This window comes from Hirundo rustica, chromosome 2 (assembly GCF_015227805.2).
Source record: "Hirundo rustica isolate bHirRus1 chromosome 2, bHirRus1.pri.v3, whole genome shotgun sequence".
Lineage (NCBI taxonomy): Eukaryota > Metazoa > Chordata > Aves > Passeriformes > Hirundinidae > Hirundo > Hirundo rustica.
The window spans coordinates 94140776-94152964 of record NC_053451.1 but is presented as its reverse complement, the minus strand read 5'-3'; the positions used below and the strand labels follow the sequence as shown (position 1 = coordinate 94152964).

Genomic DNA, 12189 nt, shown 5'->3' with positions numbered 1-12189 from the left:
TGAAAGGCAGCCCTTGAACAAACTTACCACACTATTACTTATTGCAGCTAAATAAAACTCTTAGTACTGAAAGCATTGCAGTCAACATGAGCTGAATCTATTCCGTATTTGCCAGTTCTCTTAAACGTGGCAGTAACAAATACCCAAGAACAGACAACTTGCCTCTTCCACATATTGCAAGTCAGCAGTGCTAGTGAGATGATTGTACAACTATCACTTGTGGGTTGTACAACATGCAACTCTGGCAATGCAGCACATTCAGTGTTTTAAGAGAACTCAAGTGAAGGTCAAACAAATCTGTAAAAACTGATTATGTCAACAGCAGCAAACTATTTGGATTTTCATCACTAATATATTGCCTAATCTTCCTACAAAGCTCACTGCTTATAAAACTAGCACAGTTCTTCCATCAACAGCTGCTTTGCCTCTTCATTTTCTCTTACTCAATAAGCTGATCTTAACGGGTTTGTTCAGTGGTCCCAGCACAGCATTAAGTGGAACACACCAGCGTAGTGCGGGGAAAAATCAAACCAACCACAAAACCCATGGGGTGCTAAGCAGGCTCAAGCTGCTGTACTTCGTGTACGTCATGTGCTTCGGGTCTGGGTACCCACAGCTGTATTCTCCACAGCCTGCGCAATCGCATCTCTGAGAAGCGCAGGGAGCTCGTGCACACAAACACGTGGAACACTCACAGCAGATTGCATGGAGGATTTCACCTGGTGAGCTAATCCAGAGCACTGCATGGGAGGAGACTGACTTGTCAAACTGCCTCTTAGCTGCAAGTTTACCTCTCCTGTGAAAACAGGCTGGAGTTGTTCAACTGAAAAAGAGAAGACTCTGGGGAGATCTTACAACAGCCTCATAGTACCTACAGGAAACTTAACAAGACCTGTAGTGACAGGGCAAGGGGCAACAGTTTTAAACTGAAAGAAGGTCGGTTTAGATTGGACAGGACGACATTTTTTACTGTGAGGGTGGTGAGATACCAGAGCAGGTTGCACAGAGAAGCTGTGGCTGTCCCATCCCCGACAGTGTTCAAGGCCAGTTCAGCAACCTGATCCTGTGGCTGGCAGATGTCCCTGCCCAAGGCCAGAGGGCTGGAACTAGATGATTCTTGAAGATCCCTTCCAACCCAACCTATCACAGTTATGGTTGTAGAACCCACTTTGAGGAAGCTAAAATACAGGAAAAGCTCAGCTACAGCAAAACAAAATAATCCCTTTACTGAAGCAGAGCACTGCAGCCTAGGATGTAATAAAGTCACAAATGTTTTGCCGTGGTTTGACCAAATCTTTTGCTTCAAAGCATGGTGTATGCTTCCCACACTTTCCTGTTTGAAAACATACTGAAGTATAACATGCTGCTGAGCCTGGAGAAGACAAATGAGATTATATCCTCCTTCTATAGGTAATAGCACATCAGTGTATCAACACAGATACAGCAAAGTCAACACAGTGATGGGAGTTGACCCCAATTATTCCCTCAGAGTGTATTGACCAAATGAGCAGAGTCTGTTCACACCCTACACGACTGTGCTTGTCCACGGCTGCCAGAAATAGCAATCAGCAAACAGCAGGCAGTAAACACGGCCTTGGCACAGGAGGTGTGAGATTGTTGCCAGAGGAGAGGCTGAGGGTCACTGTCGATATGCCAAGAGCGCCCAAATGCAGGCAGCAGCTGCCCCTGTAACTGCATGGGGACCAGTGCACCCCCAGACACGGCCACCCGCTGAGGGGACTGGGGACAGGGCCCTGCAGTTGTTCAGCACACCACAGTTAAACCCTACTAACAAGGGAAAGAACCAGCATCACTGCACCCCACGTGCTACTCACAAACAGCGTAGCAGAAACAGGCAGGAGTGCTTCCCACCAGGATGTGGCCTAGGATCTAAGAGGCTCGGAAGCTTTGCTTGCCCTGTGGGCACTGACAGAAGAGGTTCTGGCTCCTTTTGTGGCCCCCACAAGACTTGAAACCTTTGTTGGTGTTGTCAAGGGCCCATGGCAACCTCCGTCTTGCACCGTGAGTGCCTGGGAAGGGCAGAAAGCAGGATGGATCCTTCTCAACCCCTCTGGCACAGATCCTCCCCCTTGGGTCAGCCTGGCTCAGCCATCATTTCAGGCAACAGCTGGCCTGTAGCCCACATTCACCCAGCATGGCCAAAAATAGCACCTCTTTCATTTCACTATATAATCACATAATCCAGACATAACAGGAGAGGGGCAGGGGGAATAAATGCGTGTCAAATGAGTCCCACCCCTGGCAGGGCAGGCAGAGTCCTTTGTCCATGCTGTCACCCACCTTCACTAGTCCTGGCAGAGAGGATTTCCCTTGGCTTCAGCAGCCTCACCACAACAGGCCCAGCTCCAGACAACTGACCTCTCATCAACAGCTCACGTATTACACAGCTTCCCAAGTTTTGTCACGCAACCCCATGATCTCACAAAGGCTGGTACGGTGTCAACCCATCATAACCCAGAAATTTCTCAAGGAACAATAGCTAGCAACGCTAAAAAGCCATAAACATCATACCAGACAAGTGTAGCCTTAAGGGCAAAAGTGCAGCACACAAGAATGCTTCCTGTATCATCTCATTTGGTGAAAAGGCCCAAGTTGGAGCTTTTAGAAAGACTGTAAGAATTACTTAAGATTTCATATGCATGAAATGCTGGTGCAAGTGAATTGAAAATATTTATACCTTAAGAAGTGTTGGGTGTTAAATTTACCAATATTTTTCCTATTCTGTACCTTCTAGATGCACATCTCCCAAGCATCTCCCAAAATGCCTGACCTTGCAATCAGCGCGCGTTGCAGCTTCAGCTGTCAACAGACGGAGGAAAGCCAGTGCTGGACCTCTCACAGATGTGTCAGCAGAACCCTTTGGTCACAAACAAAACTGAGACTGTAACCTGTTTGTCTCTTCCCAGTCCTGAAGGAAGACTACATTCTGACCCTGGAATTTTGTTAATAGCTAGAAGGTTTCTAATTATACATATTTTAAAATACCACAGCTCAGGTGCTGTTTAGTCTCTGACACACTGGTAGGTGTCTGCAAGCCACTAGCATGCCCAAAAGATTACAACCCTTAGTAGGGCCTGGAGCCGTAGGAAAAGGGGGAATGATTTTAAACCATGAAAGGGCAGGTGCAGACTAGATACAAGGAAGACATCTTGACAATGAGGCTGGTAAAACACTGCAACAGGATGCCCAGAGAGGTGGTATATCCCTGGAAATGCTCAAGTTTCAACTGGACAGAGCTTTGAGCAACCTGATTAAGTTGAAGACCTACCTGCTCAATGCACGGGAGATGGACTAGATGACATTTAAAGGTCCCTTACAACCCAAACCTAGAATTATATTATTTAACGCTCCGTGGTTTCTCTCTCGAGCCATTCTTCCCCACTACATGTGTACTATGAATTAAATTCAAAGCAGAAAATAAAGCTACTGCTCTGCAGCTATTTGCTCAAGAGGATATACTTCCAAAAAAAAAACCCACAAAAAAAAACCCCTTTAACTATATTTAGTAATAATTTACTTTATTTATTATTTAGGAATTGACTCCCTATGTACGAAACAACAGTGATTTGGGTGGGACAGAGAGAGGCAATGACAAAGCCTAAGAATCACCAACCCTTAGTTTTAGAAAATTGTACCAGAGGCAACCAAAGGAAGATGGAGTCCCCACACAAGAGCTCACAAAACTGAAAATATGCAAGCTGCATCTTTGGGGTTGAGTGGTTGGCTGGTTTTGGGAGGGATGGGGAGGGAGGGTTTAGGGTGGGGGGGAGGGAAGGGACAGAGGGATGTTTAAAAACTAAAAGTTCTTCACTCTGCCTCAGTTCAGTGTGAGCTCCTAGGTCACTTACGTGCATTCTGAGCTGAGAGGGTTGGGAAACTCTAGGAGCTGTATTAGGCATTAGCCACTCCTTTTGACTGCAGTCAGGAGAGAAACCATGTACCTCATTATTGCTCCTTCATAGGCCTTTTACTCCACAAATGGCAGTCTCTTCCCCTCCCCCTCCATTAGCCCGTTTCACATCAGAAAACACCAGCCTTTGCTTCCCTCCAGGCAGAGGTAATTACTACTCCAGGTAGTAATGTCATGCATAGCTGATAAAAATCAAAGCTGCAGCTCTGCCTGAGAACAACTAAGGAGAGGGAAAGGAGACAGAACACAGGTACTGAATACAATGATGCCCCTAAAGGCACCAAAAGAGGTTTTTACAAAAATACAGACAAAATAAGATTGATTTCTTCCCCAAAACCCACCTATATTAAAAAGAATTACAAGAGAAAAATGGAAGGAAAGAAAAATACTTCCTCCTGCAACTTGTAATTATAACAACAAGAGCTGGGATACTGCTTGTTAACACATGAAAGCCCACTATGGAAGAAGAATTCCCATTAATAAAGTCTCTAAATGAACAGTACATACACACAGTGATTTTAATAGTTCAGCTTCTGAATCGTACGCTGTCATGTCTGACATAAAAAGATTGCAACAGATTTATTAGCTACAAATATAAATATACCTGGATTTTCCTTTTTTCCTTAATAAAAAAGTACCGTGTGTTCAGTCTTCCAAAGTTAGACTCGGAAAAGAAGACCATCATATGAAAGTTATCAAGAGTACACAAACAGATCATTTACATGCAACATGAAATGGCAAGTCACTAAAAATCATAATCTTTCAAATCTGTCCAAATGATTGTCACTACCCATTGTAATAACACATCATTTGTCTTCAGAGCCCACGGAAACTGGCAAGTCTTACTCCATCATTTCACTCATATTCTCATTTTTTTTATACACAGAGCTTCCCAGAAGCCTTTAATAGTCAAAAGATTTGTTTCTTTTGTGGGTTTTTTTGGGTTTTTCTTCTGCATACACCATTTTAGTCTATTTATTCCTTGACTCTTCCATTCTGTTCAACTGCAAGCAGTTCTTATCCCTCATTTTGCTGGAGTGAAAAATCCTTCGCCTTTTCTATGTCACATAGGCGGTTCAGGCACAACAACCTGATTTTGTCCTTTTGGCTGGCTTGTAGTCCGTGATGTCTACGGTTTGCGGCGGCCCCTCAGCTTTCTGCCGTACGATTATTGGGACTACCATGTCAAACACAGTCTCAAAGAGGTAGTCCACCTTGTATCCTGTCTTTGCACTGGTCTCAAAACACATTTTCTCAGCTGCTGGAACATCCTTCTCATCTAGCATTTTGTATTTCAGTATCTTTTTATAGAGTGCAATCGCATCCTCTGCACGGACTTGTTTTCGCACCTTTGGGCCACAGCTGGCACCAGACCTCTCAGGTCTATTTTCATCCGGTGGTAAAGTACAGTCATCACTGAGGTCAACTTTATTTCCAACAATAGCAAAAATGCAGTCAGCACTTGCACTGTCCGTCAGCGCCAAGAATCTTTCTTCCAGCTCTGTCAGGCTTTGGAGGCTGTTCACATCGTACGTGAGGATCACAGCAGCCGCTCCTCTGCAGTACATAGACCCAAGGCCATGGAACTGCTCCCGTCCTGGCAAAAGTTTAAACACAACAAATGTTAGTGTGCTGGAAAACACATTATATAACCAAGTAAGAGAGTTTAAGGAATTTCAAACCAACTTCACAAGGCTGGATGAAGCAGCGAAGGTAAAAATGTGTTAATTGTAGCACTTTCAGGTTTTTCCTTCTGTTTTTCTGTAAGAGAGCAACAGTGCCACAGAACAGCTCTGCTCACTGCTTGCTCAATCTCAGAGAAGGGAATCTGTAGAGACAAGTGAACGAGGAAGCTCATGCAGCATTCATATTTGCAAAGAGCAAAAAAACCCCTGGCTTCATTTTTATTAAATTGCATGCTAGTTGATTTATGTCACATCAACTACTACCCTGCTTGCACCCACAGACGACCCATCCATCTACTTCACCATTTACAAACAAAAAAGTTCTACTGTTTCAAGTTCTGCTAGAATTTATTACTCCTGTAAATCCAGCATGCATTTTCACGTACATCTAGCTCAGATATCTGTATTAAAATCAGTAATCCATTTGTTACTAGATTTTGAAGGATTTTGTAAGCTATATAGTCTGACGCTACATGCCCACAGTTCTCAGGTACACTGGCTTACACCAGGAAGAGTCTCTTGTCGTATCCAGACTGTAGTGATATGCATCTGTCCCAACATCAGTTTTCATGCATTTTTTAGAGTATTACAAACACAATATACAGAAAATCCTAATGCATTCTAAGAGAAATTTAACTTTTAAGTTGCCCTGGCCATAGCTCAAAAACGAACAGCTAAAACATTTCTTTCTCCTTGTTCAGGGACTATCTTCCAGCACCTCCAAGTAAGCCCTGATGGTGTCCTTCAACTTCATTTCTGGGAAGACAAAATTGACTCTACTTTAAATCCTGAGAAGCAAACAATGTTCTCCAGTAGTTGCAACGGGACTAAGAGAAATGAGGCAGAAGACAAACTGAGCTTTCCTTCCTACTGAGAACTGCTACTTTGCCAAAATACTTGCTACCTGAAGAACATGCTGTATGTTTTACTGTCCAAAACTGTATCAAGAAAAAGGTAAAACACACTAGATTTCAACCAGCCATCAGAGTCAGCCTCAGGTCACTACATAAGTGTGAACAATGAAAAAAAAGATAAAAAGAAAAATAGAAAAAAAAAAAAAAAAAGAGAAAAAAGAGCCAACTACACACTTAAGAAAGTTTAAAAAAGTCAACATTGTTTTCCAACTCTTTTCATACAATCCCTTTGCACAGAGCCTTCATTTATAGACAATCTGGAAGAGATCAGGTTACATTAATCTTCTGCACAAAGCTACTGACCACCATGAGCTATTTCATCATCATCAATGATTCATCATGAAATTCTTGTAAATGACTGTGGAATAGGAAAGGCAGAAGAAATTAATGCTGAAAAATGCAGGTCAGCACACATTGGGAAAAAGCATCTGGACATGAACATGCACACTGTGAAAGGAGCTCAGAATCTACCTCCAGTTGAGAACACAACAGTCACTGCAGTAAGCCATTCAACAAACATCAGGACTGTACTCCCCAGCTGCCAGAAGAGAGACAAAGTGTTCATTATTATCAGTATTATCATCATTATTATCAGTAAAACAGATCTGGGAAACCTCAAGCTAGAACACGAAATCCAAATCTCATTGCACTTTTAACACTGAGTGAAACTCTGGTAACTGCCTGAGAAACAGGTTTGGAAAGGTGCAGAGTTCACTATGAAGAGGGGTGAAAGGAAGCTGGTGAGAATGCTCAGAAGTATGTAAAATGTTTGCATGAGGAAAAATTGTGGGATCTCTCAGGCTGGTGAAGGATTGGAAAAAAAGGGTAGAAACAGATGTCTATAAATTCAGGCCTAATGCTGGGAAAAAATAAACAGTTGTTCCTCACTTACTTTCTCGTCACACAGAAAATGAGGATTTCACATCAAAAACATGCGTGTAATTTAAATACTTTCGTGTAAAGTGAAAAATTGGTAATAGCAGTTCTATAACATTGCAAAGGTCAAAGGTTCAATGAACAGCATTCAGAAAATTATTAGGCAAACTTTATGGAAAATTGCTTCAGTACAATTTTGTATAACCTCCGATTTGCTTTCCCTCAGCAAAAGAAATTCCTTAATGCATGATTTGGGAGGTAGGAAAAAATGAGAGGTTTAAAACAAAAAAAGGATAGCTATACCCTTGTTTAGGTATGTTGAGAAAGGGCAAGGGAGATTGGGATACAGGGGAGGGAGGAGGTCAGTCCTTTTATGCTTTTTTTCTGCAATCTCATGTTAAAGTTGTACTTTCAGTTGCACTGCAACTGAGTCTTCAAATGTCCCCAGTTTTTCAATACAAGTTTGTACCATGACCAATTTTGTTGAACCCTGATTATACTGTGGGCTGGAAACGACAATGGAACATGTATCTCCCCCTGTTCTCCCACTTCAGATGCCTAAGCCATAAAATGCAGCCCCCAGAATCGTTTGCTACAGCAACCAAACACTAGAACAATACTATTACTTGTTTTATGGCACTTGTATGCTAATCTGGTCTTGCACAGCATAAGATAAAGCATGACACTTTTACATGGCAACTACCAACTGACCACTTCTACAACTAAAATATTGTTGAAAGGGGGAAAGAAACAGGGTAAGAATTTACCTTGCATAAGGTAAGAAAGGAAAAGGGTAAGAATTTACCTTGCATAAGGGATTAATTTAGTCAAAGGACTCACGGATAGTGTCCTTTGCTCACAGCACAGCCCACCCTCACAGCACAATCAACACGCAGAAAAAACTGCACAATGTATTTTTGCAGGAGTTTCCTTGCACAGGCCACTTCTGACACTTAAGGGCTAGAAAAACTCTAAATATGGAAAAAAAAAAAACAAACAAACAAAACTACACTAAGTATTTCAACTAATATCTGTCCTCAGGGTGTCAGGCAGAATAGTATCAGACATGAAGATGAAAAACTTACTGCATGAGAACAGCCATCCCTTTCTTATAGCCAGGGTTTTTTTTTTCCTCTGGACCCATTTGGTCCCACTCCAACCACATATTTCTTTATAAAATCAGTTAAATTAAACTGTAAGCCCTGAATCCAACAATTAAACAATTCTGCCTTTTCAAAAAATAAAGGTAACAGAGAAGAGTGACAGAATTATCAAATAATTTGCGGTCAAAGGAATTGCAAGAACTACCAAATCAACCACAAAGGCACAACATCAAGGGAAAATTCTGAAAACCAAGCAGCCAAAAACTAATTTTTATTTTCTTTTCATCTTTATATTTCGCCATGTTTAGAGCAGTTCAACAATACTACAGCTGTATCCCTATCTGCAGCACCATCAGCTTTCCAAAGGTCTTCCATCAAATATATGAAGTCCTGTTGGAGACTTCAGCCATTCAGAGGCAGCAAAACCAACAAGCATTTTCAAAGTCCTGTGATGGTTGTCATAAACAAACCAAAGAGTTCTGAGCCAAATGGACCTCAGTACCATAAAGTTCATCATGAACCCAACAAAGAAAGAAGGGCAAAGCAGATCTTGCAAGAGGCCAGCTTGACAAAAGAGCAAGGCTAGATTTAAAGTGTATTAAGTCTTGAACTTAAGGCCTCCTACTGTACTTTGGCCTCTCAGCTGGGAGGCAGCAGCCCCTGTGAATGCTTTCTCTGGATGGGACCACAGCCTATCCAAGCATCCCAATCCCTTCCCAGCTGTGGGATTCACTAACAGCAGCACTTCAATGCTGCTCTTGGAGCTCTCCGCCTGCCCACAGCCCCTGAGGGTGGTATCCAAAGCAGCCCATGAAGTTGCCATGGATGTTTATGAGAGCAGAAGCCAGATTTGAATGCTCCTTTACCTACCACCCCTTCAAAGGTTTTCACCACAACTTCTGAAGTGGCACTTTTTCAAGAAAACTTCTATCAGAAGAAGTTTTAAATCTCTCAGTGTTGAGCACATACAAGAACACGAAACAGGTTGTTACTTTCAGTCTGGAGGGAATAAAACACAAGGAATATTAAAGAACTAAAAAGGTCTTCAATAAAGTACTGAAAAAAGTATTGTTTCTACTTTGATATCACAGTCTAAATGGCAGCATAACTCAGTTCCTAAAGTAAATATGTAGTGGGGAAAAGCACACAAATGTGGGCTACAGAGGCATGCTACTATTGCATTAAAATTGCGCAAGATTGCAGAATTGCCAGGAAGTGTTCAGTCTATAAACCAGGTATTTTCCAACGATTTTCACTTTGATTTGTGCAGTACTGTAATCTGAACAGTAGAGAGAAATTAACAGAAACACAAGGTATCAGCTAGGTTTTGTCTTTCAGATTCTCTTTCAGCTTTATAGGAGTCTGAAGTTGAGTGTACACCGAGAGGGACAGGAACAGTACCCTAGGGAGATAGCTAGAAGAGGAAAGAAAAGAGAAAGTATGATACCCATGACACAGTACAGAAATCAGTATTAGAAAGAAATGAGCTTTGAGGATTCAGCTGCAGTAGATGAAGGTTCAAAGGGTGACCCTTATGCTCTCGAGTTACCTCAGCAGGAACATCCTCACGATCACGAGAATAGACAAAGATCCCTTTTGAAAAGGGAACAACATTTCTTTCTGTTCGCAGACAAGGCAGTAAAGCTGTGACCCTTTAAAGGACATCAGGGGAAACAATTTTGCTAGGAACTGACATTTCTATTTGTGCACATATACCAAGATATGTAATGACTTTCCAAGAACAAACAGCAAAGGTCCCTAAAGGTTTCGGGAAAATTCTCCTGCCCACATATAAGTCAGGCTGCAAGTTTTGAGAGTGATGAAGTCAGAGTTCTTCATTACCTTGTTCAAGATTGGTATTTATTTCTTGTAGGTGGCTTTATCATATGGTGGCTCCCTTGAAGTCAGAACTTTGTTAAGAACTGGACTACACCTGTGGTTACTTTGGGATAAAAATAAAGCTCTCCATCCCAAAGGATTAACACAGAGGACATAAGTAGAAATTAGTGGAAAGATAAGTCAAAAAGCACTGGAAAGTCCAATTTCTACAAATCCAGGAGCTATCCAAATACATGATTTCCTGATATGGCAGAAAAATGCCAATATTTGGTTTATCTTCAAGACAAAACTCCCCATAAAATGAAAGTCTCTGAGAGGGAGAGAAATTAAATAATTAAACTAATGAATCCAAACAAACAAAAACATCCACCACAACACCCACTACCCCTCTCCAGAAAATAAAAACAACCACGAACCACAAAAACAGTTACAGTTTAGCAGCTAAAAAATTCATTTAAGCTCCACCTTCACCCAGTATTATACATTCACAAAGCTCCATGATAGAAGACACTTGCATATGTTGAAGCTTCAGAATGCAACAGATGTCTAGCTCTGCTAAAAAAACAAGATGACGTTTGTTTATACTCATTACTTAGATATGAATCAACATTCAAGGCATGAACTGTGCCCTATTTTAGCAGCTTCTATTTAAGTTATTAAAATTAGATATGTATGTCTTGGCCAAAGCAGGATATAACAAACACAGGAGAGTAGGGATCTTAATACCCAAAGGGCTTTACTTGCAGGTTTTAAAGTAGAAAGAGCTACACGTGGAAGAAGAAAATAACAACCACATGGGTTAAGTGAACAATGAACAAAAGAAAATTCTTTAATACAGCTCTCCAAAGAGAAAACATCTAAAACAGTCGAGCAAGTGGGCTCAAAATAATACATGGTTGAGACATGCTTACTTCACTTCTAAACACAGTTTATTCTGAATTGTTAACTCAAGAATCTTCATCTCATAACAGAAGACTTAAATTTGTGAAAGAAATAATCTCTTCCCTTAAATTTATGCAGTTTTTACTTAATGAGTAAATATTTTGAGTTCTGAAGGATTCTGAAATTGCCAAGACCCTGCAAACCTCTCCATTAACATGAATTATTCTGGTCTTCTAAATCTCTTTCTGCAAAACAGCAGCTCAGTGTGAGAAAACAACCCACATGAACCAGAAGCAACATTCACTTCTCACTTAAGCGAGACAAGAAATCAGGATCAAACTGAACCCTGTCCTGCAGTCAGCTTTAATTATCGTACTAGAAATAGCACACTTCCACTAACAAGTGTGCCCCTTGGACACAAAAATCAATGACTAGAAAGACTAGAACTTGCACACTGCACAATTATTTTCTATGAATTACTTAAACACCCTCAGGTCTGGTCTAAGAAAATGGAGGTTATTTTAAAATACTTTTAAAATAAATAGGAACAATTAAGATAACTTCAGTCTCTGAAACATTTTTCTTTTCACTCTGATTTAAAACACAAAAACGTGTAAAAGCACCATCATGTTGCACACGATTCCTTCTTCCTACCAGCGTATACACGCACACACACACAGAATCCTTATCACAGAGGTTATTCACAAGCTTAGATCTAAAGCTAAGAGCCAAGCCTGACAGCATTTAGGTAATTATACTGCTGCTTTTGTATAGATAAAGGAAATGTACTGCATGAGCTGCTTCTCCTCCCCTGGAGGCTGGCATTCAGGAAGGCAAATATACTCTGGACATTAGTTCCAAGTGCTACAAATCTCTTCCCATAAAAAAGATCATAATATCCCAGTGGAGCCAACTATGTATTTGAGCTGACTGCCACAGAGGAGAAAGCCTTATGAACT

General features: G+C 41.3%; 1 protein-coding gene across 2 annotated transcripts in view; it reads right to left on the bottom strand.

Annotated features, from left to right (window-relative positions):
* Positions 1 to 12189, bottom strand: part of RAB20 (RAB20, member RAS oncogene family) — a 36858-nt gene that overhangs the window by 4154 nt on the left and 20515 nt on the right. Inside the window, exon 2 of one of the 2 annotated variants that reach the window (XR_005704316.2) lies at positions 4536 to 5528. Coding sequence is in view for 1 of the 2 variants with exons in the window: in XM_040088995.2 (XP_039944929.1) it covers positions 5008 to 5528 (521 nt within the window). In the remaining variant the exon portion in view is untranslated. Of the gene's footprint in view, positions 1 to 3528; positions 5529 to 12189 lie in introns of those variants that run through there. The other variant, XM_040088995.2, reaches the window with a different exon arrangement.